Source organism: Poecilia latipinna, unplaced genomic scaffold (assembly GCF_001443285.1).
Source record: "Poecilia latipinna isolate Pla-1442-1.1 unplaced genomic scaffold, P_latipinna-1.0 Scaffold1184, whole genome shotgun sequence".
Taxonomy (NCBI): Eukaryota; Metazoa; Chordata; class Actinopteri; order Cyprinodontiformes; family Poeciliidae; genus Poecilia; species Poecilia latipinna.
In genome coordinates, this window is record NW_015113800.1 from 156054 (window position 1) to 179357 (window position 23304).

The window sequence follows — 23304 nt, forward strand, 5'->3', positions numbered from 1 at the left end:
GAACCTCAACTTCTACAAAAACAAGATGCAATTTAAATTTAAAATGTAAAAAAGCTGCGGAGGGGAAAAAAAAAATTCACATTTAAAATGAAATTAATAAAAAAGTTAAAAATAACTGAAGTTTGACATAAAAAGCAAGAAAATGTTCAACTAGCAATTGCAAAATCAAAATTTAAAATAACATGAAACAGTTAAAAAAAACGTCAGATTGGTCCTATTTATGCAGAAAATATTAAAAACCATCAAAGTTTAATAAAAATAACAGAAAACTGATTTAAAACACAAAATAATAGAAAATAGACAGAATAGCAACAAAAAAATGGAAATACGGAAAAAAAAACCTTGAGAAATTAAAAGAAAAACAAAGAAACAAACAAGAGAAGCTTGGGAGGAATTTACAGCTTATTATCCATATAAATAAATAACACACCTGCGCTTTACCTGTCCGTCAGAGCCAGGGGGCGGGACTTACCGAGATCAGCCTGGCTCTGACGTTTCTCAACAGGCCAGTAACGCCACTGTCAAACACACACACACACACACACAAACTTCCTCAAACTCTAACTCCACCACTTCCCCTCGGACTTCCTCCTCCCCGTTACCCCCGCCCTCCGACTCACACACACACACACACACTAGAACACACACTGCAGCCGCAGCCGGACCGAGCACAGCAGAACCGGACCGGACTGATGAGCGGTGAGTTCTGCCGGAGCGCGCTCCACTCCGCCTCACTCTGTGTGTGTGTGTCTATGTGTGTCGCTGCTACGCTGAGCTGTTGGTGTGTGTCAGAGTGTGTGTCAGAGAGTGTGCGTGTGCGTGTGCGTGTATGTGTGTGTGTGTTCTGCTGTGATCCAAACTTCAACTGGATCTCTGGTTCTGGTTCTGTTCTCTTTCTCCCCAGTGGATCAATAGTCAGATTGTTTGTGTGATCGAGTTTCTGAGCAGGAAGCTGGAGATGGAGAGCGACCACTCCCTGAGTGTGTGTGTGTGTGTGTGTGTTTCTCACTTCTTCTTTTAACTTTTTCTCTGCTGAGCCCTGAAACACTCACTGATCTCTGAAACGGGTCAACAGAACCAGCAGATCTGGGCTTCACCGACCCAGTAGAGCAGAAACCAGAACATCTGAAGTCCAGGAAACAAAAGCTGAGAGGAACATCAGGAACTGCTGGAGAAGAGGAAGAGCTGCTGTTACTTTAAATAGACCAAAGTACCATCAGCTGCTGGAAACCAACTTCTCAAGAAGAAAACAATGCAAGAAAAACAGACTCTAAACCAGTAAGAACAAACCCTAAACCAGTAAGAACAGATTGAACCAGTATAAACGGACTATAAACCAGTATAAACAGTTTAGTTCTCCACTGGTTCTGGATTCTGGCCCGTTTCAGGTGATGGGTCGGTAAACCCACAGACTGGTTCTGAGCCAGGAATTCCCTGATGGTCTGGACCTGACTGGACCCATCCCAGTACACGGTCCAGTTGGTTGGACTAGTACCGCCCGGTTCTATAGGTCTGTACACAACAACTCGCTACAGGAGTCCAGAACCCATCTTGGTTCTGGTTCAGAAGTGTCTCCTGAAACGGGTTTTGGGATCTTAAAATGTCTCAGCAACCGGAACCTTAGATTGGATCTGGTTGAGGACTGGTTCCCATGAATTAAATTTGTTTCCCCAGATGGTCTGGACCTTTTGGACCTATTGGTCTGTTTAAAGCGGATCAAAACGTCAGGTTTGAATTCACCTAAATGTCCAACAGGACCTTGTCTTAAGGGGAACCGTTGGTCAACTGGGTCCAGCTTAAGGTTCTGGTTCCTGAGACACCGTAGCTCAACTTGATTAGCATAGAACATTTCAGCAGCCGGGTCCAATTCAAAGTGATTTACACAATAAAAGCATGAGACAGCTAATACCATCTTCAATATATTGATCAATGTTCCATCAACTAAATCGCCTCTCAGCAGGCGGCTGTTGGCCTGAAGGAACTCAGGGTTTCAGCTGCTTTCAGTTTCTGGAAGTTTGTTCCAGATCTGTGGTGCATAGAAACTGAATGCTACTTCTAAATGTATGGTTCTGGTTCTGGATGCAGATCAGAACCTGAGGTTCACGGTAAAATGAGCCCCTCCAGCATCACTAACGCTACTGCTAATGCTACAGTGACCTGTTGATGGAATGGAGTAGCCAGGAGACTCGGGTCCATTTGACACACGCATGATCAACCGCTAGAGAAAACTAAAGTACACCGATGTGTTCAAGGTGTCGCAAGAAGCTAAAGGACTTCCATGTCTGTTTTCTTCCTGGTCTGTGCTTTTTCCCGCAGATACTGTCACTGGCGTGGCTGTGGTTACAAATTATAGATTATTTACAAAACTCCAGGTAATAGCACACTGCACCAAATGACATAAATGAAGTCTGATTTTGGTCCAAGCAGACCGAACTACTGGTGGGACCCGTTATGATCACCTTGGAAACCAGGCTGCCAGCCATGTTTCTGGTCATAGCCAACATGGTCGCCACTGCAGAACCAGTAATAATCTCAGTCCGCACTAAGCAGATGCTCGGTTCACTCACCTCAGCGCGCTGGATGCATGAAGCTACCAGTGGGACTGATGGCCTGACCTACTTTCTGAATGTTTCCTGATCCGACCACTTGGGGGCGCTCACAGAGATTTTCCTAACCAGTCAGAACCAAAACATGGCAGAACTTTCACTCCACCAGATCTCCTTTGATTCTTCAGGTTTGAACCCAGCTAGCTAGTTAGCAGGCGTTTTCCAACATGGCGGATTAGCTTGGAAACGGCTAGCCATTCTGGTTCTGGTTCAGGCATGGTGGGTCCATGGCTGCTGGGTAGTGAGCTGTAGTTCTACGGGTTTGGACATTTTTCTTGTTGCAGCTGAACAGGAAGGACGACTCATCAGAACTTGCTGGTTCTGGCCGACCTGGGTCAGGTTCTGGACCCGGCAGAGGCATTTTTGACCGGTTCTGGAGACTCAGAAAGTCCAACTCTCATCAGCTGATGATCCTCTCTGAAAGTCCGGGTCGGTTCTAGGTTCAGTTTCATCCAATCTGAGGGATCCAATTAACTGGGTGAAGCTGGTTGCGGTCTGGTTCTGGTTCTGATTTGGGTTTGCTCTAATTCTTGAACCCGTTTCGCTCCTGGGTTTGGTTTGACTGCAGGTTCTGTTTGATTTGGACCAGTGTCATGTTGGAATTTGAGGCCCGATTGCTTCAGTCGATCAGAACCTGGTGGTTCTGATCCAGACGGGTCAAACCAGCTGGAAATGGGTTTTTCTTGTTGGTTTGAGTGCTTTGTTTCTGGTTCTGGTTTCATTCATGGCTGTTTAACGTCAGCTGATGACATCAACGTCTTCTGCACGTGCTCAGATGTGAATCAGTAGCAGCTAGCCTAATATTAGCATTCCAAGAATGAAGCAGGAAGTCCGTCGTCACAGCAGCCGTGACTCATTCCACTTTGAGTCGGGTCCGGTCCAGTTGTTTACCTTTCAGTTCAGTGTGCTTCCTGGTTCTGACCTGTTTCACTAGAACTTTATTTGCGTTCCATCTCTCAGAACTGTCCTGGTTCTGGTTGGTTCTGTTGCACCAGAAAGTCCAGTTTTGTTCGTTAGGTTCTTGTTCTGTTCTGGTTCCATTATCATGAACAGAGTAGTTCTGGAGGACCCAGTTGGACCCGTTGGGCTCAGTGGCGTGGGTAGATGGTCCAGTTTGGTTCTGACTTGCTGAGACCCGGCCCGTTCAGCTAGAACCCAGTTCTCACAATGAAATGTTCTGGAAACGACTTCCAGAACTTCCTGTCGGGTCGTCGGTTCTGGAGAAGAAATAAATCTGCAGCTGAAGCTGATTGGACGGAACCGGAACCAGTGGACCCGTCACTGGGTTCAGTCTCACTGGATCGGGCCTCATTTCTCTATCCAGTTCTGCTTTATGAACTATATTACCCATGATGCTTTGCAGTGTCCTGTTTTTGGAGCCATGGTCGCCTCTTCCTCTTTTCATCCGTCTGTCGGACCGACTCTTCCTTTGCGGTTCTGGTTTCAGATGGTTTGGATCTGATCTGAAAACGCCGCAGCAGCTGAGAGGAAATATCAGCTAGAGATTTTATTTTTCAACGAGCAAACAGAACCAGAACCAGAACCAGAACCTGAACCGATTATTTCTGTCACAAACCAGACTGACTGGAAACGACGTCTGCACTTCCTCTTCACCATAGGACCAGAACCAGAACCAGGCCTCAGCTTCCCAGTTAAACACGATCCATCATCCCCATGCTGTGAGGAAAACCAGTTTGGGTGGAGGTTCAACTCCTGAACGTTATGAGAAGATTTAGGTGGCCTAGTCAAAGTCCAGACCTAATTTATGGGAAGGCTTCAATACTGATCATCTCAGGCGGGTTGGTACAGATGCACTCCAGACTTTTCAGTTTTACAGGTTAAAATAAACCAGAAAATTAAACGTTTTCCTTCCACTAAACTATCTGATCTGTTCTATCGCATGGCGTCGCATTGCATCGGGCCAGACTGTTATGGAGACACGAACCCGGTTCATTTCTGTTTCTGAGCTTCTTCTCTTCATCCATGAAGGTCAACAGGAAGGTCACAGAGAAACTCCTGAAGCTGTGACCCAGACCTGATTTGGTCTGAAACGGGGCACCTTTGTTCTGTGACCTTTGACCTCTGAGGACGGCTTCATTCAGCCACTCTTGCATTCAGGTTTCGGTTCCACCTGAAACAGGAAGTCAGAACGTGTTCATCAGCCGTCGCTATTTCTAGAAAACTCTCATCAGCAGTTTCTGTTTGTTCAGACAGAAAGCTTCTCCGTCGGCCGCTTCACAAACACAGCCGGGAGGTTTGGTGGAAGGAAAACCTTAAACAGGTTAAAGGGCATAAAAACAGAGAGCTGAGTAAAACCAGACCTGACCTCTGACCTCCACTACATCAATTATGAAGCTGCTGAATATTTTTATAAAGTTCTTTTTAATTTGTTTTTAGGTCGTGAAGTACGTCGGATTTTTAAAAAGTTTTTTTTAGTTGAAATTTCCGTCATAGGAAACTTATTTATTGCCTGAAATGGAAATGTTTGTGCCGATAACATTTAGTTTTTTTTTCTTTTATTTAAATTCTGTTTTGAACGTCTGGACTGAAAACAAAATGGCTGCCAGGGCTGAAAAGGTTGCTGACCTCTGATCAGCTTCTGCTCAGCTCTCATGCAGTCAGATCAGAACTTCACCTGATGTCAGTCTAACGGTTGGTTCTGATTGGTTCTGATTGGTCCAAACACCTGGACTCAAACACCAAACAGGAAGTTCTGGACCCTGAAGCAGAACTCTGAGGTTTATGGACCCTGAAGGAGAAACGGGTCGGACAGAAACAATGGACCTGTCAGTCAGACCGGTTCCTGTCGTCCTGACGACACACCGCAGTGTGTGTGTGTGTGGCTATAAAATTGTAATATATACACCAGCTCTATGCAAATGTGTGTGTGGGGATCAGGATAACGTCTCTGCTTTGTTTAGAGACGTTTCCTCTGCAGATCATTTCCATAAACACAAATAACACCCCTTCCCTCCGGCCCCCAGGGGCAACATGGCCGCCACGTGTTTCTGAGCAAACTGTCCAACCGAGGAACCTGAAGCATCTCAGACCGAGGAACCTCCTGCATAGGAACAACCAGATTCCAGTGAGACGAACGTCTGAAGGTAAACATGGCCGATCAGAAAATCCAGTCACTCCAACGTCCTGATGGAGTCAACATGGAGAACCTGCAGTTCAACCAGCAGGACAGAAACAGAGACCACTACATTCTGAATCAGGCTCCCCAGCCAATCAGAGACCATTACACTCTGAATCAGGCTCCCCAGCCAATCAGAGACCATTATACTCTGAATCAGGCTCCCCAGCCAATTAGAGACCATTATACTCTGAATCAGGCTCCCCAGCCAATTAGAGACCACTACACACCGAATCAGGCTCCCCAGTCAATCGGAGCTCCTGCTCTGCTGTAGGGATACATTTCTTTAGCTTGGGATCATTTTACAAAGTCATATTTTCACCATGTTATTCATTCATTATAAATGTCACACATTCAAGCTAAATATTTAAATATTGGGCTTCACACAAAAATTTTGTTAGCAAACTAGATATTTAGCTTTGAGCTAAGTATTCAGTTAGCAAGCTAAACATTACAATTGAAGCTAAATATACAGCTCAAAGACATTGGGTAATATAATATAGGTAAAAAGCAGAAGTGGACAATTAAAATAAAATTAGATCTTGCAAACCTCTTTATAAACTTCTGCTAGCGAGTCACTTCTTTACCAACGTTTCATTTCCTCTTTTGTTGCGCAACATTTCAGCTTAAAACAAAAGGATGAGCTATTTTAATACAGCAACAGTAATTCATCAGCACTAAAGGATTCAGTTTATAGAAGTTCACAAAACACAGCTTCTATTTTCATCATCCAATTCAGCTTACTGGCAACTCAATTAGCATATTAGCTAAATATTTAGCTAGCTAAAGTTAAATAGTAAAACAGTTAAATGCTAAATAGTTTTATTTAGCACATTCTAAATGGATAAATATTTATAACTACTAAAATAGTTTAGTTTTTAGTTTAGTGAACTATTGAAACTACTGTATTTAGTTTACTAAATATTTAGCTGACTAGATGAATAGCTAGCTACCTAGTTATTTAAACAGTTTATTTTAAATAATTTTCTAAATATGTATCAGATACATATTAATTAAGAGTTTAGCTCTAAGCTAGCTAAATATTTAGTTAGCATGTTACATATTTTAGATAGTTAAACATTTATCAGGTGCATATTAGCAAAGCATTTAGCTAGCTCAAAGATAAATAACTAGCTTGGAACCAAAGTTTGGTTGGTTAACTTAATGTTTAGCTTGCTAACTAAACGCTTAGTTTGACATCTATAAATTGTGAAAATATGACTTAACAAATAAAACATTATTTTTCTCTTAAACAGGCTAAATAACTCGGATTATTGCTGTTAAGTTTAGGCTGTGTATCTTTACAAACAGCTTCCCGTCCTCCAACATTTCGATGCATTTAGAATCTGCAGGTCAGAAGCTTTAGCGGTCTGGAGTTTCTGCTGTAAAGGAACTACAGCAGACGCTAGCTAACACCCACAGGTGAGACGCTCCTGTAGGTAGAAGGAAGGGGAAACCAGATGTGAAGCAGAGAAAAGCCTCAGAGCCACTGGAGGTCGATTGACCTGCATACAATGATCTCAGCTCTATATAAAAAAAGAAGTGATAAAAATAACGGCGAGCAGCAGAGTGAAGCAGCAGAAGGTGATGTGTGAACCCTCTGAGTCCCTCCCTGCTGTGTGTGCAGGTTTCTGACGCTGCCATCATGCAGACTGTGAAGTGTGTCGTCGTTGGCGACGGCGCCGTGGGGAAGACCTGCCTGCTCATCTCCTACACCACCGGAGCGTTCCCCAAAGAGTACATCCCTACCGTGTTTGACAACTACAGCAGCCAGGTGGGTCCCTGAACGCACCGCGGTTCAGCAGGTGCGTTCAGGACGCATCAGAGAGTCAAGGCAGAGTGAGAGCCAGAGGTATCTGGAAAACATCTGGAAGCTATCATGAGTCATGGTGGCTGCAGGCTCTGGACCAGGCAGCTGATCAAACTTTCTCTGTCCTGCAGGAAAAACTACTGAGACTCTGAGTGAAGCTGTCAGATAAAAACAGTAAAATAATAAAAATTAATAATGATAAACACGAGAGTCTCTGTTTGGACAGCAGGTGGAGCTGTCTGCAATGATCTGACAGAATCCCTCACAGCAACAAGGTCCCCGTTTAGGCCTCTCAGCATGTTCTCCCTGTGGATGCAGCGATTCTCTCTGGATACTCCAGATCCTCCAAAAGTACAAAATGTCCATCCAGAAATTACTCACACCACTTCACTTTTTCACATTTATGTTTCAGCCTTATTCCTCATTAATTATAATAAAAACAATCATTTTCTTCAAAATTCTTCACTAAAAGCCCATTAGTGCTTTTAGTCTAAAAGTTTTAGATTGTGACTGAAAACAGAAAACCAAATAAAATCACATTCACGTCATGGAAAATCACCAATTACAGAAACATGTTTGGTATCAAATCATGCATATTTTCAACCAGAGAAATCACATTTTCTTGAGCTTGTGTGTTTTTTTTTCTAATGGTGCACATTTTTCAAAATGGCCACCATTGTTGCGAAGGAGAATATATGTTTGCACTAAAATCAGAAGAAGTTGTTGCGAGTGGTGGACACGGCTAACCAAAACGTTAGCTTCAAATTACCACTACTAAACAAGAATCCTAGCAGAAGCTAATGCTGACCAACAAAACTCATTAAAAAGTTAGCAGCTAACATTAAACCTCTAAATACATAAAATGTTATCAAAAGCTATTGTTAAACCGCTAAGTGCATATAAAAAAGTAGAGGAAGCTTATTCTAGATTGCTAACAACAAAATATACTGGAAGTTAATGCTAAACCGCTAAGCACATACAAAATTAGCAGAAGCTAAAACTAAGCTACTAAACACCTACAAAAGTAAATAAAGCTAATTCTAACTTGCTAATCACATAAAAATTAAGGAAAGCTAATGCTAAAAACAAAAATATAAGCAGAAGCTATAGCTAAACCACTAAACACATGTAAAAAAAAAATTGTGGAGGCTAATGCTAAACTGCTAAGCACATCAAACATTACCAGAAGCTAATGCTAACCATTAAGACTAACAGCAAACTCCTCAGTTTCTGATTCCGCTACATATTGTTACTTTAACGTTGAATGAACAGGATGAACAAAAACATGATGTGACATAAAATTCATCCAAATCATAACAATGAGGAACATTTTATAGCAATAATTGGCTTAAAAGACTCAAAAACTGCTCCCATCTTGAAAAATTCCCATGAAATTGAAGTGGCTGATGGGAAATATGAAGAACATTCGACCTGAGGAGTTAGCATGCTAATGTCAATCCTACACCATTTTAAAGAAAACTGAATAATTTAATAAAATTTGCAATAAAAGGTGTTACGAAAAATGTGTAAAAGCGCAGCGCAGTGAATATCACACAGCATGAGTGTGTGAACATGTAAATGGGTGAAGGTGTGAATGTAGTGTGAAGCGCTGCAAAGGCCGTTTACTCCATGACGGGCTTCAGTTCCCTCATCAGAACAGTTCACTGAAACATTTCTGCTGCTACCATGAAACTTTGACTCCTGTAAGGTTTGAACCAGCCAATCAGAGCTCTCCGACCGGTCCTGAGAGCCAATCACTGTGTCAGAGTTTGAGTGAGGTATTCATGAACCCCTGTCTCTACCTGTGGTGCGTTCAGGTGACCGTGGATGGACGGGTCATCAGTCTGAACCTGTGGGACACGGCGGGGCAGGAGGAGTACGACCGGCTGAGGACGCTGTCGTACCCGCAGACCAATGTCTTCGTCATCTGCTTCTCCATCTCAAGCCCCGCCTCCTACGAGAACGTCAAGCACAAGTGGCACCCAGAGGTCAGAGGTCACACATTCCCCCAACACAGTTACAGTGCATGATGTTGTTCAGGAGAATCCAGGAAGTTACTGGGTTGAGGTTCTGATGATGCTCACTCCATCCAGAACCGTCAGAAAAACTGTGGTTCTGGGTTGGATGGGTCCACTTTCAGGTCCAGTTATTGGGGTCCAGTAGGGTTCATACTGTCCTTCTGCTGCTTATTCTCTACACAGCCTGGAGTCTGAAGGTCTTTTCTTGGCTGACTTTAGCTGCTTTGAAGTCTAGATGACAAGTGGAGTGGACCTTTGAACCTTGCCAGCAAGGTTGAAAGGTCAGATCTGTTCCTTTGGACATGTAAAAGTATGAATGTTGAGTTGAAAAAGAGGAAATTCCAAAGAAAACACTTTAAAGACTTTCTTGAAACCTGGAAAACTGCTGATCAAGACCACTTTAGTCTGCTCAGACTGTCCAAACACCAAACGTCCATTCAGGTGTTGGGTCAGTCATTGTCCTTTTGGACTTTTTTATTCTGTATGTTGTGTCAAATACTTTGCCGTACCAAAGACGTCAAATGTCCGGCCTGCTTGTCTGACCTGATCAACCCTAAGACCTTTTCAGCCAGATTTGAATGTAAATCTTTCTGTAGAGGATCTTCAGCTGGAGGACCAAGGAGGACTGGCACCAGTGACCCCATCCAGGAGGCAGAGCTTCTCTAAGGGTCTTCAGGTCATATTTAGAACTCCTCTGTTGTTGTATAAGGACCTGGAAGGTCATTGAGGGTTCAAAGAATGGACAAAACTTCTGTTTTGAGATGATGGTGGAAATGTGTCTGGTTGGTCATTAAGGCGTCGTCATGGCTATGAGCCCCTCAGGGTGTGTGATGAGGATGCGTGACTTGCTAGGGTGGCTGTTCAACTCGGTCAGGACCTGGTGCAGTCTGAGGCAAAGACCTGGAGGTGCTTAGATCAGCGTCGTGATTCTCCTTAAACCAAATCCAGGACCCGATTTGAGGCGTTTCCCACCTGATAGTCCGGTAGACCCGGTTCTATTGGATTCAAAAGTTCATATGCTCCATCCCCAGCTGCTGTGGTTCTCTTTCTTTCTGCTCTGAGGTAAACCAACCAAACCCTTTGAGCAACCAGTTCCCCTCCTCGCCTGTGGGGGCGCTGCACCAAGAACCACTGAAGGAAATGACACAAAAACCTCTTTAGACACCAAGTGTTACTTCCTTCTTCACCAAATGGAAACAAAAATGGAGGCGTCAGCTTTTAGCGGTTGGAGGATTTCGCTTTAGTCTTTGGCTAAAAACCACGAGCCATTTCTCCTGCTAGCGCTAAGCTAACACGTTAGCTCTGGTTGTATTTACCCAGAATGCCCTGCACCGTAGTCCACTTCCTGCTTTAGGAGCCGTCTCCGGTCTGCTTAGCGTTCACATATGCATTCAAACTGAGACTGGAGTTGGATTAAAGCAGATTCGACTTGTTTAGTGAAAAGGCCCCGTTAGAGATGACAGTAGCTAAGAAATCTAATCTTTTTCACAGAATCTCTACTTTATCTTGACCTCCTGAGCCTGTACAAACCGTGACTCTGGTCTCCTCTGCAGGTTTTCCACCATTGTCCCAGCGTTCCCATCCTGCTGGTTGGCACAAAGAGCGACCTCCGGAACGACACGGAGATCCAGAAGAAGCTGAAGGAGCAGAACCAGGCGCCCATCACCCACCAGCAGGGCCTGAACCTGGCCAAGCAGATCCAGGCAGTCCGCTACTTGGAGTGCTCGGCGCTGAACCAGGACGGCATCAAGGAAGTGTTCGCCGAGGCGGTGAGGTCCTACCTGAACCCACAGCCCACCGTCAGCAAGAGGCACTGCTTCCTGCTCTGAGAGTCTGCTCTGAGAAATGTTTCAACCTTTTTCCTCTCATTTCATTAGATTTTTACCCTTTAATTAGAAAAAACGCAATTTAAGACAGAGATTAAAGGTTTTCCAGAACTTGTGATGCAAATTGACCGGCCGTGGGTTGAATGTGTAGCTCTGCTGTGATTGGTTCAGACTCAACCAGAGCCGTCTGAGCATGTGCAGGATGTCTGAGGTCTTCTACAAACTCAAATTTCAGCAAAATGGTCCAAAATCATCCCCTGACAATCAGCTTTAGGTTCAGATGGACCTGAAGACATCTTAGTTCTGCTGAGGCATCCATGAACCAGTAAAGCACCAGTAAAACCAGAGACTCTGGTGGAGTCCGGCTCCAGGAACAGGTTTGATGTCTAAACTGAGAATTTAACTGCAGAAACACTGTTTACATGATGGCTCTGATGAAAATGCAATAATCTAACCCTGTCTGCTCTGCGTCACTCACACTGAGACCCTTACAAACGCTGGGAAACATTTAGTTTGATCAGACTGTAAACATAAGATGCGTTTCTGCTTCAGCTGCCGATTCTGGAGGGAAATTAATAAATTGCAAAAATAAATCTGGACTAAAAACAGCAATTTAAACATAATACAAAAATAATAAACCTGATTTTTCTAGTGAACCACCTGAGAGCAGGAAAGCAGCAACTGCAACATTATAAACATGTGAAGCTAAAAGGTTAGCGAAGAAGCTAAATGCTAACTAGCATCTAAACTACAATCAGGATGACTAGTTGTAATTAAACAGAACCTGCTAACAAGTTCTGTTAAATATCCAAACTATTTAAATGAAAACATCTGATTTCAAACTGAATGTTTCTGCAGTTTTTTATTTTTTATTTTTAGCTAAGCTGCTAAACCAGCTAAACCACTCTAGCTTTGTTTGCTTCCATCTTCTGTTAAATTAACTGATAATTTGTTTTTATTGAAGTAATTTACATTATTTTATTTAAGTGGAAAGTACAATAAAAACAAGTTTCATATTGATCGTCTACTGCACTTTATTTCAATAATTTCTTCTTAGCGAACAGCTAACACGGTTAGCCCTTAGCTAGCCTCTTCTAGAAAAAAGATGGTGGCAGAACTGCGGTCAGTAAAGCTGAAGGATCAGACTTCTGGGACAGTGTCCCCCAGAGAGGACATGTTGGACCATGATAGAACTACGCAGCACCATCAGCTGTAAAGCACGGTGATGGTGGGGTGGTGATGTGGGTTCTGGGTCTGGTCGCTGCAGAGGAAGTGATTAAACACCAGATAGAAGATAATCAAGCCGTTTCCTGTCACATGGTGCAGCCTCATTGGGTTCTGGGCTGGTTCAGAAAACATCAGAACCAATCCAGCCTGTGAACTAAAAACCGGGCCGTCCTATCAGACCGGACTCTGGTTCCCTCTTTTATGATTATAAAAAGCTGCGGCTGCTTCCCAAAACTGTGATCTAAAGTTAGACATCGTTTTTTCAGCAGAAACAGCTGCTTTACGGTAACAAGAAACTTCATTATCATTCAGAAGCTACCAGAAACAGCAGCTGAGCTGACCCAGCAGCTGACCAGAATCAGCTGCTGGGGGAGCCAGCAGCTAATTGGCTGCTGGCTCCCCTCAGCAGCCAATCAGCCTCTGATTGGCTGGTGGATCAATAATTAACCTGTGGAGAAACAACTTCCCCAAACCATGAAAGGACTCCTTCATGATTTCATCAAATCACACAGGCCCCTTGTGATCAGTTCCTGGAGCTGGGGGTCAAAGGTCACCTCAAGCCATAGCATCCAATTAACAGGATGGTCTACTTGGAAACCAGTTCTGCATACGGCGCTGCCTGTGAAGTTTTATCGGGTGGGATGTGATTGGATGAGGGCCATGTGACATCACTCAGGTGAACCAAACCTGCTGTGTCTCAATTAAATGTCGTCAGGGAGGGACAGCTGTCCCTGTTTGATGCAGCAGCGTCCCCTGCTGACAGAAACAGTGAGGCAGCACAGCTTTGTTAAAACTTTATTTCAGTGAATCCTGAGAATCCAGGAAATATCTAAAATGTTTATTTATTGATGAAAAGTTTAGAGAATCTGAAAACTTCATCCATAGCTCTGTGCTGTGTCCAGACATGATAGTAGAAAATTAGGTGGAAGGAAAATCTTTGGTGCAACCTTCATGATCCAGGATATGAGATGATGTGGGTCACCATGACAACCACTGGTTCTGGTCCACTGGGTTCCATCAGGTTCAGCTGAAGCTCTTCGTGATGGAGAAGCTGGAGCCGGTACCGACCCACTCGGCCAGCGGCACCAGGACCAGCCTTCGTCACCATGGCAACCCAGTGCAGACAGCAAACCGGTCTGAAGTTTAGGTTTTTATTAAAAACAGTTCTGTTCCTGAATGAAAGTCCAATAGTTCAGAACCGAGGCGGAACTGGGATCAGAACCAGGAGGATCCGTGCCAGGAACCCAGTGGAACCAGTAGAACCCTGAAACAGAACATCCTGAAGGGCTTTAGTTCAGTGCTCCCACCATCTGGTCCAGCGGTTCTGTCTGAAGTTTTGGTTCCTTCCATGTGGGACTGACCGGTCGGCTCTTGCCTGTGGGTCGGAACCAGTCCTGTCCCCTTCAGTACCGCTTGTCCTCCGGCAGCGTGGCGACCATCACCTGAGCGCTCCCGAAGTCCCAGAAGGCCGTCATGTGGAACGCCATGTTGGAGAACACCACCAGGTACTCGAAGGCGGCGAACAGCGTGTAGACTGCAGGACGGAGACACAGTGAGCATGTGCAGACCGCAGCAGCAGCATTGCCGTGACAACAAGCCACTCACCTCCCGCCTCACAGTACTTGTTGTGGCGTCTGAAGAAGTACGCGGCGGCGGCGCAGCAGCTGATGTTGAACAGGAAGATGCGGGCTTTCCATAGGAAGGATGTTTTCTCCTGAACCAGAAATGGAAGAAACCGAGAGGTGAAGGAGGTTCTGACCTGTTCTCCCGCTTCAGAAACATTTATTACCAATTAAATGGTTAATTTCTGGACCAAACCAGAAATTCCTGCAGTCATTTAGAAACAGGAAGTGGCTGCAAGTTTTTGATCACACAGGAGCAAAGGCAGTGGTGGGAAAAGGTAGCTGTGCTAACGCTAAAGCAATAATCATAAATATTAGGTCTGCTAATGCTAAAGCTCTATACCAACCTGGTATTTAGCATAAGCTAATGCTAAAGAGCTCTACCAACATAGTATTTAGTGGAAGCCATTGCTAAAGCGCTATAGCAACAATTTAGTTAGCATAAGCTAGCGCTAAAGCGTTACACCAACACAGTATTTAGCCTTAGCTAAAGGTATTCAAATTATATCTGCCTTTGAGAGATTACAACCCTCAAATACCAATCTCATTTGAAGCTATAATTTTCTTTTGATTTACATTCTTAACCATTAGCTTCAGCTAAATATCATGTTGGTGGCCTTAACATTAGCTTCGGCCCAATAACTATAGCTAAGATGATTTATGGAGGAGCTGAATATTAAACTGGGATGTTAAATGTTGGTAGAACTTGGGTTGGGTCTGGTTACCTCAGGATTGACGTAGTGCCTCTTGATGACGAACCACAGCCTGCAGGTGATGAGCATGTGCAGGAGGGAGCAGCCAATGAACACGACGAAGGAGTATTTATGAATCTCTGGAGACAGAAGAGTCAGAGTCAGAGTCAGAGCGACACGCGGCGAGAGGCTCCGCCCCCTCCTTCTGACTCACTGTAGGATTCGGTGGAGGCCACATAGGTGAGCAGCAGCAGGCCCGTGTTCTCAGCCAGGCTGCTGACCAGCGCCAGGCCGCTCAGCAGCAACTCCGGCAGCCTGGCACTGAAGCGGCCGCGGTAGAAGTTGAAGTAGGCCACGGTCACCAGGTAGCGCGGCGCCGAGTGCAGACCCACGCAGCTGCGCCAGATGTAGATCTCCGGTTCGCGGCTGATGGCCGAGCTGATGGACGGCAGGTAGTTGGACACCTGGACAGACAGCAGGGGACAGGTCTCTAACTCCCTGTGGATGACCTTTGACCCCCTCAGCTGAACTGGTTTAGCCTGGACTCACTGGAGGGTTTCCAGCTGCAGCATCTGTCAGATATCAGTCCAAACTTGGACTAGGTCACTGAATAACCTTCAAATAGCAGATTGGTGTAGCGCTTTAGCATTAGCTTTTGCTAAACACCATGTTGGTGTCGTGCTTTAGTATTAGCTTCTGTTAAATAGCACATTCCTAACTACCCAGCTAGTGTTTGTTATTAGCTAGTTTATTTTATTAGCTGGTGTTTATTTGAAGCTAGCTAGCATTTAGCCTCAGTGAGTCAGAACGTAATGGAGATGTGATGAAGGTTCTGGTCCAGGAGTGGATCCTGGTTCTACTCTAGAAGGTTCTGGAACCAGTTAGGAGATCCAGCTGGATCACAGATGTAAAAGTTTCCAGTTGAAGGTCTGATCCGGTGATCTGGATCAGTACCGGCCCGGCTCACCTGGCAGTGTGTGTAGGTGGATTCCTCGTAGTGGTACATCAGCGAGGTGAGCAGGCAGGCCAGCAGACCCGATAGAGGGAGCAGAACCGTTGCCACGGCGAAGCTGGTGAACTGGACCCGGATCAGAGGCCGGTCCCGGTCCCGGTCCAGGTTGCTCAATAGGCCCTGGAGCATCCTGAATCAAACACAGAACCAGACATGAGGTCCAGAACCTGACCCAATCTCAGGAAGCAGAACCAGTTCAGATGTCCTGGATCGGACCAACCCATCCCCCAGAGGGTTCTTCTACACGGGTCCATTACACTGACTATAAGGAACGGGTCAGAACCAGCTCTACACCTAGCACAGAACCACTGGGTTTCTACCGCCAACATTAATCAGAACTCACTTCATGTCTCCTTCAGAACCTTCGGACCGCAGGGTTAGAGACAGCACAAACACACATTCAGAACCAGAACCAGGCAGGATTCAGAACCAGTTAGGGTCAGGACCAGAACCAGAGCCGATGTTCTGGAACTCCTCTGACCCGTTCAGGTTCTGATAATCAGTCAGCTCAGACTTCCTGGATGACCAGAAGCCCAGCTGTGATTGGCTGATTGTTCCGATGATGCAAACAGAACCTCATTGGCTGAGGTTCTGGTTCCGGAGCAGTGGAAAGTATTCACACCCTCTGTTGCATTTTTCAAACGTTTCAGATCATAAAACTAAAACAAAATAAATGTTTTAAATCAGATTTCATTAATTATGTTAAAAATGAATGTGAAGAAGCATTCAACCCCTGAACCTGCAAACTGACTGTGAATGACCTTTGACCGTCTCACTTACTGAACTGATTTGATTCAGACGCATTGTAGATTTTTTACATCAGAATTAAATCTGGACTTTGACTAGACCACTGGTGTTACAGCTCTTTTCAGACTGATAGATGCAACTGAATTATTTTTTTGTTTAGCCTGCTTCGTGTTGTGAGACAGGTTCTGTTCGTTAAACAACTTGACTTAATCACAGCTGGTTCATGGCTTAATGTTGGTTTGCATCAATTATTTTTGAGAAAACTAGTAAATTACTTGAAAATGTATTTTCTGGAGTGTAAATTAAAAATCTGTGTGGGTGTAAAAACTTTATCATATGTGAATAAACAGTTCAGATCTAAATATTTATTCTATGATTTTAGTTCATTATAATTTACCTGAAGGTATTTCTGAAATGTTTTAACTAAGAAACTCACCTGTTAAACCTTTCCTGACGTCATCTATTGATCGTTATGAAACTGGGCATTTTTATGATATTGGGTCAGAACCTTTCCGTTCTGAGCAACTTTTAACCCGCTAAGCGGGTCCAGATATTTAACCCGTCCAGATGAACAGAACTTTAACGAACATGTTTGTAACCTGTGGTTACGGCTGCTGCTGTCTGACTCCAGCGTTACCTGTCCAGGTGTGTACTGTGCTGACGTCAGCAGCCGATCATCAGTTCTCCGGTCCGCTTTCAACAGGTCTGACCTTCACAGGGATCCGATCCGGTCTGGTCCGGTCCGGTCCAGCCCGGTTGGGTCAGCTGCTCCGCCTCGTTCCCATTGATCCCCCGTTAGCCCAGGTTAGCTCCGCGGCTAAAATTAGCTCTGAACTTTGGTCCAGTTTGAGTTGCTCAGCGGCTCCTCGGTGGTTGAACTCTCAACTCTAAGGTCCTTCTGATCAACCCAGAGTCACAGAGACGGTTTAGGTTCTTCTATGGGTCAAAAGTTAATGGTTCTGACCCAAAGAAACCGCTCCGTTTTCTTTCGTAAGCTACGTGAACTGATTTCTGATTGTCTCGTTCTTCTTCTTTACCATATTGGCGGTTGGCAAATAACTGAAGGAAGCATTACCGCCACCAACTGGTAAAACGTGTGAACTACATGACAAACAAAAAAAATAAAAAATAAAGTAATTATAGGACGGAAGTTCCTCAGTTTCTACATGGGCACAGTCTGGTCCGGTCCGGTCCGGTTCTCATTCTGGAACCTTCTGGTTGTTAACTCTTAATATCTGGAGAAGTTTCCCAGTAGCACAACGGAGGAGTCGTGATCTAATGGGTGGAGATGCCACTGCGAGTGTACGTGGAAGTTTAGTATGTGTGACGTTAGCTTTACGTAGAGAACCAGCTGATCCTCAAAGGCGGCAGCGGGAAGCAAAAAGTTTTCCAGAACCCGTGGAGCTGAAGTTTCTGTAGGTAAGCTCACCTGAGTGGAGCAGATAAAGTTGGTTGCTGGTTTGAAACCCTGGAGGCTCATTGACCTGCTGCTGCTGTCATGTTAACGACCCTCTGCTGATAAATCATTAATCCTCTGATCCAGCGATGGTTGGATTTATTGCATGTTTACTACAGTTTTACTTCTTGAAGAGGTTTTAATATCTGTTATTATGACTCAATGAAACTTCATAGATTATATTTTGCTTCTTTGTTTTGCTTATTTTGTGGCTTTAGTCAGTTATTATCTATAACCGTCCCGATGTTTATCTGAAACTGGAGGCGTTTGGATCTACGCAGGGGCCATAAAGGTTGCATAAATGTTTCCAATTTTTGGTTTACAAATATTTTTTCAGTTTAGAAATTATGCTTCAGTTTCAAATCTTTATAAATTTTACATTACTTTTTATATTTTTCATTTTCAATTTTTTTCTTAATTTATTATTATTATTATTATTATTATTATTATTATTATTATTATTAATAATAATAATAATTCTTAGTTTAGCATACAAATATTTTTCAGTTTCAATTTATTTATTTTACTTTATTGTTCCAGTTTAGCTTCATGGAGACGGTCCAAGCTAACTGGTGGTTCTGTCACACAGAAGGGAAGTACTGGATCTGTCCAGCAGAGGGCGCACTGTCCCCCACTGTAATAAATAAGTTAGTTGTCTTTCCACACGGACAACGCTTTAGATTAAAACCGGAAGTAATGAAAAGTAAAAAATCTCAGAGTCACGTAGAAAAACATGTTTTAGTCTGAGGTACTGACTGAGGGTGTTTTGCAGGTCGGATCCAGACAGAAGAAAACCGACTTATGCTCAACAAGTTCTGCTCAGTATTGGGTTGGACCATGCAGACAGAAAAGAACAGGAGAGGATTTAAGGAGCATTTTATTGAACGGCAGCACTTGAAGCTCAAAGATCTAAAAAGAGAAGCTATAGATGCAGGTGTGAAAAACACATACCTGTGCAAAACAAACATCCCAGAATATCCCAAACCAGAGTTCCATGTGAGTCTTCTGAAACATGAAACTACAGGATCAGTCCTGAACAACAAACCCGACCACAAGGATCCCCAGTAGATCTGGGATCTGCTGCATAAGGTCACCCAGCTGCTCAATGAACTCAAGTAGACTTTAAAGCATAAAGCCTTCAGATCAGGTCAAAACCTCAGATCGTTTTCAGGGTTTAAAAGATGTTTTATCACCTGAAGAACATCCGACGTTGGTCGTTTTTCTTTCAGTAAATTTTATCCAGTCATTGATGCCAAAGCACAGATAAAACTGCAGGGATACAGCAACGTCGCTACCAGGTAGGTGCTGACTGCCTCCAACTGGGAAGTTCTGATCTCTAACATGAGACTCGGAAATTTCTGTCTGTCATCCTAATTTCATCTTTGACCATCATCATCCTGAATTAACTCAAGGACAAACACTAGGTCAGTACCTACATGAGTCCATGTTATAACATCCATAACTGTTAACGATCAGAAAATGTAGTAAATTACAGTCATTTTTACTTTACTGGACCTTCCCACAGCTTATGGACCTGAGTTTAAAGAATGTACTTCACTGTTGGCTGCCCTCTGTTCCAGACCAAAAACCCACAATAGTCACTGAAGTAACTTGAATCGGATAAGTCCTGGTACATGGAAAAAGGCTGTACTTGCAAAGTGCTTTATGAAGTCCAGAGAACCCAAAAGCACTTCTCTACCTTCAGGCCCAGTCCCAGTACTCGCCCTGCTTCAGGCCCAGTCTCTGCTTCAGGCCTGGTCTCAGTACTCGTTGAACTTCAGGGTTTGATTGCACAGGTTACAAGTGTGCAAAATTAGAAAACAGTACGCCCCTGTGTTGCAACTTCGACATCCAAACAGTGGCCACTGTTTTGGCATTTGTGCTGCTTAAATGTACAACAACAAAAAATTCTATTTTAAATGTAGAGTAAAGGTATTTCTGCTTTACAAAATCACTGCAGGAGAAATTGGGCTGTTCAAAATTGTTTGATATGACTTGTTGAATCATACAGATCAAAATTTGATCATATTCACACATGTTCAGTGAAACAAAAATTATTTCAAAACTTTATAATTGAAAACTGATTCTTATTGCGACAGACACAGCTTGCTCTGTGAACACTGCCATACTTCCAATGGCAACTTTTTATAGTCTGATGAAAAATACACCTTAAGATGTACCTGTAGTCAATTTAACAGTCTAAAAGACAATTCCTCCTCCAGCTGTGATTCAGCTAATTAAAGGATTGATTACACATTCAGCTGTTACTCAAAAGAATGCTCTCTGACTATTAATGGCTGTGAGTTTATAGACAAAACATTAATACATTCATAAGGAACATTGACGTCAAATTTCTTCCCCACTACCCTGACAAGAATACATGTTTAAAAATCCTGATGATCTATCAGAAGAAGATGAGAACCAAACTAAAAAAATGTATTGGAAATGAACCAATGAACATCAGATGTTTTTTAATTGTGGTTCAGCAGAATCATTTTAAAAACCTGCAGCTAAAAAGCTCTGAGTGATTGAGACAGTTATATGCTTCAGTTTTCTGAGTGTTTCTGAAAACCTTTGGAACTACAAACGTTGGAGAACATTTCTGAAATATGAAGGACAATCAGCTCACCTGCTGCAGATTTCCATTCAATAGTGGGTGTTGGAGTGACCTCTGACATTTGCTTACCTTTAAGCATGGTAGATAAGCATTTTATAGATAATAAAATGTACAGCTGCTGCTGTTGTGGTTCCAGCCTCTAAAGAGGACAGAGATATTCCTATCAGTAATAGTGATGATGATTGAAGGAGCTTTGACAGGCTTGGAGACTAACTGGGGGACTTGGAGGGGTACTGTTCTCCTGATTCCAGTGTCTCTTTTGAGAAAAGCTTTATGGTGAATTGTAATGGCATATGTGTGTTCATTGCTAATAAAAGTGGATTGTGTCTTCATTATAAGTGCATAACATTTTCTACCAAGAGGTGTTACCTAGCACAGAAAGAAATAATGACCTTACAGAACAGAAATGATCAGTTTGTAGTGTTAATTAAAGGTGTTTTATTAGTAAGATTAGAGGAGATGCAGGTTGGTCAACATTTAAATAAGTTGGTAATGTCTGACATATTTTCACAAAAGCAGGTGGTGCAGCTGGTAGGACTGCTCTCTGCATGTTCTCCCTGTACATGTGTGGGCTCCCTTTGGGGTCGCCAGCTTGCTCCCACACAGTAAAAACAAGACTCTTGTCTCTAGGTGCGTGTTTCCGAGGCTGAATGTCTCTGTGCTGTCCTGGAGTCCTGTTGAGGGCAGACTCCACCTCTCACCCAATGACCGCTGGAGACAGACACAAGCAGAACGGCTGAAACTGAAACCGAGGTCTGGCTGCAGAAGAAAGACTTTGCTGTGAGGATTAACAGCTGTGAGGATTGGCTGTGACAAAACAGAGTCACAGAGGACAGCCAAGTTAGTCAGCTGAGCCTGACACCTCCACTGATACTACACTTCCCATCATGCACTCTGTCATAACTTTCTGTACCGCATGAAATGCAGTAGCCTTTCCTTCCTTCCTGGTTTTGAGAAACGATTCTTAAGGTGGTCTGGAACAAGGACAGGACTGAGCGTGAGCAAGAAAGCAGCCAGTGTCTGGAGAGAGACTGAGAAACATTCAGAACATCTGGAGAACTGCTGATCAAGTTCAAAGGTCAGGAGAACCTCCCGCTCATAGAAAGAAGAATTTAAAGAAATGAAAGTTGGATCAGAACAGTTCAGTCTGGAGAACTGCTCCTCTCAGTTGTCTCCCTTGCAGAAAGGAATCATTCATGATTATGTAGCTTCAGTCACATGGTGTAGAGTCTGACAGTTTGTAAAGAGACGCCCTGGCAGTTTTACTGTCTGCTGCAGATAAGAGCTGTGCTGTGTGAGGCTGCCAGACAGAACAAATACATTCTGTCTGAAACATTTTAGATTAAAAGGACTCCTTCGATCTACATTTTGCAGGACTGAACCATGCAGAAACGAAAAAATAGGAGAGAATACACTGAACATTTTGTTAAATGGCGACACCTGAAGCTAACAGAACTGAAATTGGAAGCTGAAAGGTTTGGTTTGGAAAACAGATATCTCTGGACTGAAAACATCCCAGAATATCCCAAACCAGAGTTCCATGTGAGTCTTCTGAAACATGAAACTACAGGATCAGGGCTTTTTGGGATCAGGAGGGATGGGGGCTTCAGGAATCCATATGGAGGATCTTGGATATGGTGGAGTCTGGCTGTGGGACCGGACCAGATGAAGGACGCAGAGACGAGGCTCCTGGAGAAGACGTTCCCAGAACGGATAGAGGGCAAAGATCCTGAGCAGCAGAGCTTCCTGTGGAAGTTTGCCACATCTCCAGCCTTCAAGGAGACGTCCCGGCTGGGCTGGTACCGCTTCACCTTCCCTCTGCAGGAGGTGCTGACGGCCTACAGAGACCAGGTAACACCTCTCCACGGGTCAAAATAAAGATCAAATTTTACTGCAACTGCAGGTCTTAGTTTAAGAGGATAAAAAGAAAATATTATGTGGTGGTTTTCCAAAGAAAGAGGCTCCAGGATTTTCAAGAAAACATGACACTGCAAATCAATTTCACTCATATGGGAGATAAAGTCAGTCCCGGGTCAAGGCTTCATTGTTTGCTCAGCAGCATTTACAGGTGTCAACTACATGCACATTGCCAAACTTGATGATTCCAGATTGCAACAAGTCAACCACCATTAGCAGTGTTGCCTTGTTCCAACATGCCAGGAGTTTGCAAGCTCTCTCTGTGCATGTGTGATTTCTCTTCAGATACTCCAACTTCCTCACACAGTCCAAAAACAAAACTGATAACTAGTCTCTCTAAATTATCTTTGGGTATGAGTGTGTCCATGTGTCTCTGACGTCTCATGGTAGCTGTCCAGGTTGGATCCCTGCCTCTCCCTTAATGACAACGGAGATAGGTACCAGGGACCCTGTTAGGGCAAGTAGGTCTAGATGCCTCTGAGATCTCCCTGTTATTGAGCTAGGTGCACCACTAGGAGGTCACTTCCTGATGATTCTGAAGGTTAGAACATCCATCTATCCACCAGTGTTGTGTTCAAGACCACCTAACCCGAGACCAAGACAAGACCAAGACCAGAG

General features: G+C 43.8%; 3 protein-coding genes across 7 annotated transcripts in view; 2 read left to right on the forward strand and 1 right to left on the reverse strand.

Annotated features, from left to right (window-relative positions):
* Positions 1-519: 519 nt before the first annotated feature.
* On the forward strand, positions 520-12427 carry rhogb (ras homolog family member Gb). 3 transcript variants are annotated; one of them, XM_015053501.1, is made up of 6 exons: positions 520-699; positions 5591-5710; positions 7054-7164; positions 7370-7516; positions 9370-9540; positions 11124-12427. In XM_015053501.1, exons 4-6 carry the CDS (start codon positions 7388-7390, stop codon positions 11397-11399), a joined length of 576 nt encoding a protein of 191 aa, XP_014908987.1. In that variant the 5' UTR covers positions 520-699; positions 5591-5710; positions 7054-7164; positions 7370-7387; the 3' UTR covers positions 11400-12427. The 3 variants fall into 3 exon arrangements, with proteins under 3 accessions (XP_014908987.1, XP_014908986.1, XP_014908988.1); XM_015053500.1 differs by lacking the exon at positions 7054-7164 and having other exon boundaries at positions 524-699; XM_015053502.1 differs by lacking the exons at positions 520-699; positions 7054-7164 and adding an exon at positions 847-1278.
* Positions 12428-13402: 975 nt separating this feature from the next.
* On the reverse strand, positions 13403-17796 carry pgap2 (post-GPI attachment to proteins 2). Of its 3 annotated transcripts, none has more exons than XM_015053497.1 (6): positions 17334-17796; positions 15905-16079; positions 15152-15401; positions 14971-15077; positions 14229-14337; positions 13403-14157 (listed from the first exon to the last, which is right to left on the reverse strand). In XM_015053497.1, exons 2-6 carry the CDS (start codon positions 16076-16078, stop codon positions 14027-14029), a joined length of 771 nt encoding a protein of 256 aa, XP_014908983.1. In that variant the 5' UTR covers position 16079; positions 17334-17796; the 3' UTR covers positions 13403-14026. The 3 variants fall into 3 exon arrangements, with proteins under 3 accessions (XP_014908983.1, XP_014908984.1, XP_014908982.1); XM_015053498.1 differs by lacking the exon at positions 17334-17796 and adding an exon at positions 17133-17324; XM_015053496.1 differs by lacking the exon at positions 17334-17796 and adding an exon at positions 16293-16577.
* A 3107-nt stretch (positions 17797-20903) lies between these two features.
* The window catches only part of LOC106960406 (uncharacterized), a 14373-nt gene continuing 11972 nt past the window's right edge, over positions 20904-23304 (forward strand). The window contains exons 1-2 of the mRNA XM_015053495.1: positions 20904-21847; positions 22144-22620. Of these exons, the coding sequence (XP_014908981.1) occupies positions 22153-22620 (468 nt within the window). The 5' untranslated portion in view covers positions 20904-21847; positions 22144-22152. The remainder of the gene's footprint in view (positions 21848-22143; positions 22621-23304) is intronic.

Coding starts and splice junctions, on each gene's coding strand:
- rhogb (XM_015053501.1), top strand. CDS start 7,388: ATGCAGACTGTGAAGTGTGTCGTCGTTGGCGACGGCGCCGTGGGGAAG. Junction 7,517..9,369: donor TTGACAACTACAGCAGCCAG/GTGGGTCCCTGA, acceptor TGGTGCGTTCAG/GTGACCGTGGATGGACGGGT. Junction 9,541..11,123: donor AGCACAAGTGGCACCCAGAG/GTCAGAGGTCAC, acceptor TCTCCTCTGCAG/GTTTTCCACCATTGTCCCAG.
- pgap2 (XM_015053496.1), bottom strand. Junction 14,338..14,970: donor GGCACTACGTCAATCCTGAG/GTAACCAGACCC, acceptor TTTCTGGTTCAG/GAGAAAACATCCTTCCTATG. Junction 14,158..14,228: donor CAAGTACTGTGAGGCGGGAG/GTGAGTGGCTTG, acceptor TCCGTCCTGCAG/TCTACACGCTGTTCGCCGCC.